A 2,439-nucleotide genomic window follows, 5' to 3' on the forward strand; every position below is an offset into this window, starting at 1 on the left:
TCCCAGGCTAAAATGCCAAGTTGCTGCAAAAACATGTTAAATGGATGCATGAGAACCCTCAAAAAATTATGTGAGTGCAGTTTTCAACTCTTCTGACTGGTACTTGATAAACACTTCAGAGTTCCTTTCACCTCCCAAGTGATTCCTGAATCTTTATAAAGAGAACCCATAGGCACAACTTCTCTGATATTGATATTCAAAGTTCCTCTCAGAATAATCCAAGTAGACTTGCAGTTGTTCTATCTATGGGGTTTAATAAGGATAGTTATAGAATCCTAGGCTAATATGCAAGGTGCTGCTGAAATATATTATTAGGATACATGAGAACCCTCAAAAAAGTCTAATCGAATGCAATTTCCAAGTCTTCTGGTGAGTACTTCACATACATTTCAGAGGGCCTTCACTGCCCAAGTAGTTCCTAAATCTTTCCCAAAAGGAACCCGTAGAATAGAAGCAACCTCTCTGCTATTGTTATGTCAAAATTCCTCCCTCGGTTGCGATCAGGAATAATCCAACTAGACTGAGACCTATGCACCTCCTAAAATGCAGCAATAAAGCTCTTGAACCTCTCTTTAAGAGCTGATTTGAATATTCCACTAGCAAAACCTCTTCAGTCACACGAATGCCCTCATCTCTTATCAAGACGATACTTTTATTTGTCAGTCGGTTTACTTTTCTCCTCATCAGTCATGCATCCATGAGCAAACGAGATAGAGAAATCATAAATGCGACAATTTGGTCTCTTAGTGGAAGAAGCACCCTTGATGAAAATAGAAAACTAATATTGGGTTCATCGTTGCTGACATTAATCTTAAGGATTAAAAGATCCCCAAATGTTGCATAAGCATTTATTTACTCTCGAAAGTAAGTCTCTGAAGCTGACTACTCTTGGCCTGTTATGAAGTGAATAATAAGAGCATGATATAAGATAGAGTGCAATAGTAATATTACCATTACAATGAGCTCTATGAAATTTTTCCTGTACTTTTTAACTGAACATTTAAACAACAAAATGAATAAAATTTTCTGATCATTTAAAAAGTTCTGATAACAAACTAAAGCACAGAATCCTCAGGCCCCAAGGTCCAATAAGTCAACAAAAAATATCCATAAAAACAAGCATATATTTTTCAAAATTCTTCAGAGCATTTATTTTCAATAACAAGCCAAAGCACATAATCCTAGTTAATATCAGAGCCAACAGAAAACTCAAGCAGCAAGGTCCGATACATCAACAAATCCTATCAATAAGAAGATACATATCTTTTTTCAAAATTGAGGAGAAGAAAACAAAAAAAACCGTGCTAAATTTAACGGTAAGACTTCTGGAAACGAGCACGGGCACCGCGACCACCGAACTTCTTGGGCTCGCAGCGGCGGGGATCAGCGACGAGCAGCGTACGATCGTAGCGGCCGAGGATGTCCTTAATCTCCTTCTTGGCCTGTTCGTCCACATACTTCTGATAGAAAGCAACAAGGGCCTTCGCCACGCTTTGCCTGATTGCGTAGATCTGCGATGTGTGGCCACCGCCCTTCACTCGGATGCGCATGTCGACACCGCTGAAGCGTTGGCGGCCCAGAAGCAGAATGGGCTCGAAGGCCTTATAGCGCAGGATCTCTGGCTCCACCAACTCAATCGGGCACCCATTAATCTTTATCAATCCTCGCCCGCGCTTGCAGTGTGTCACTGCCACCGCCGTCTTCTTCCGGCCAAAGCACTGCACTGACTCCACTGCGGCCATTATTTGATCAATCAATCTCCTCTGCCTCTCTCTCTCTCTCTCTGCAGTTCAAAACCCTGGAGCCTTCCTTCTACTTCTACTTTGCCTTTTCAAAACCCTAAACCTCTCATTCCCCTTGCATTTTAAATAACTATTTTATCGATACCGTTCAATATAGAAAAATTTACAAAGCATAGAAATTAACATAAAAATAAGTAAAATTAAACTAGCAATCACACTTTAGTGTGCAATGGGTACGTCGATAATATCTTTGATATTGTATTTAAGTTAGTTTTGGACCTTGGACAGTAATGTTCCTTTTTTTGTACAAATTATTTTTACAAACTCTTTTGAATTGAAAGTAACTAATAATACAATGGTGTTACGAATAAGAGAAATTATCGTATTGTAAAATTTGTACTTGTAGAGTATGAAAACGAGATATAATTAGAAAGTCAAAAATTGTACAACTTGTGTTACATGCTTGATTGTTTAATATTGATTATTGAATATTTGTAGATTTAGTAATTGATTTTTTTTTAAAGGAATTTGTTGAATTGTTTGTAAGTTGAAAAAGTCTAGATTTAATGTATACATTATAAAGATACAAAATCAAGTGATTTATTGAACAAACATAGAGATCTTTTCACTTGTAGTTATAATAGAATAGCATTACAAATAAGTGTTCAATTATCCTTTTGTAGAATTTGTACCTATA

General features: G+C 37.2%; 1 protein-coding gene across 1 annotated transcript; it reads right to left on the minus strand.

The window, feature by feature from the left end:
* Positions 1–1,106: 1,106 nt before the first annotated feature.
* LOC131033400 (small ribosomal subunit protein uS9) lies at positions 1,107–1,864 on the minus strand. Its single transcript, XM_057964634.2, has one exon. It carries the CDS (start codon positions 1,740–1,742, stop codon positions 1,311–1,313), a length of 432 nt encoding a protein of 143 aa, XP_057820617.1. The 5' UTR covers positions 1,743–1,864; the 3' UTR covers positions 1,107–1,310.
* Positions 1,865–2,439: the final 575 nt, after the last annotated feature.

This window comes from Cryptomeria japonica, chromosome 7 (assembly GCF_030272615.1).
Source record: "Cryptomeria japonica chromosome 7, Sugi_1.0, whole genome shotgun sequence".
Classification (NCBI taxonomy): domain Eukaryota; kingdom Viridiplantae; phylum Streptophyta; class Pinopsida; order Cupressales; family Cupressaceae; genus Cryptomeria; species Cryptomeria japonica.

What these genes read in the sequence shown, in the direction of transcription:
- LOC131033400 (XM_057964634.2), bottom strand. Translation starts at nt 1,742, where the DNA reads ATGGCCGCAGTGGAGTCAGTGCAGTGCTTTGGCCGGAAGAAGACGGCG.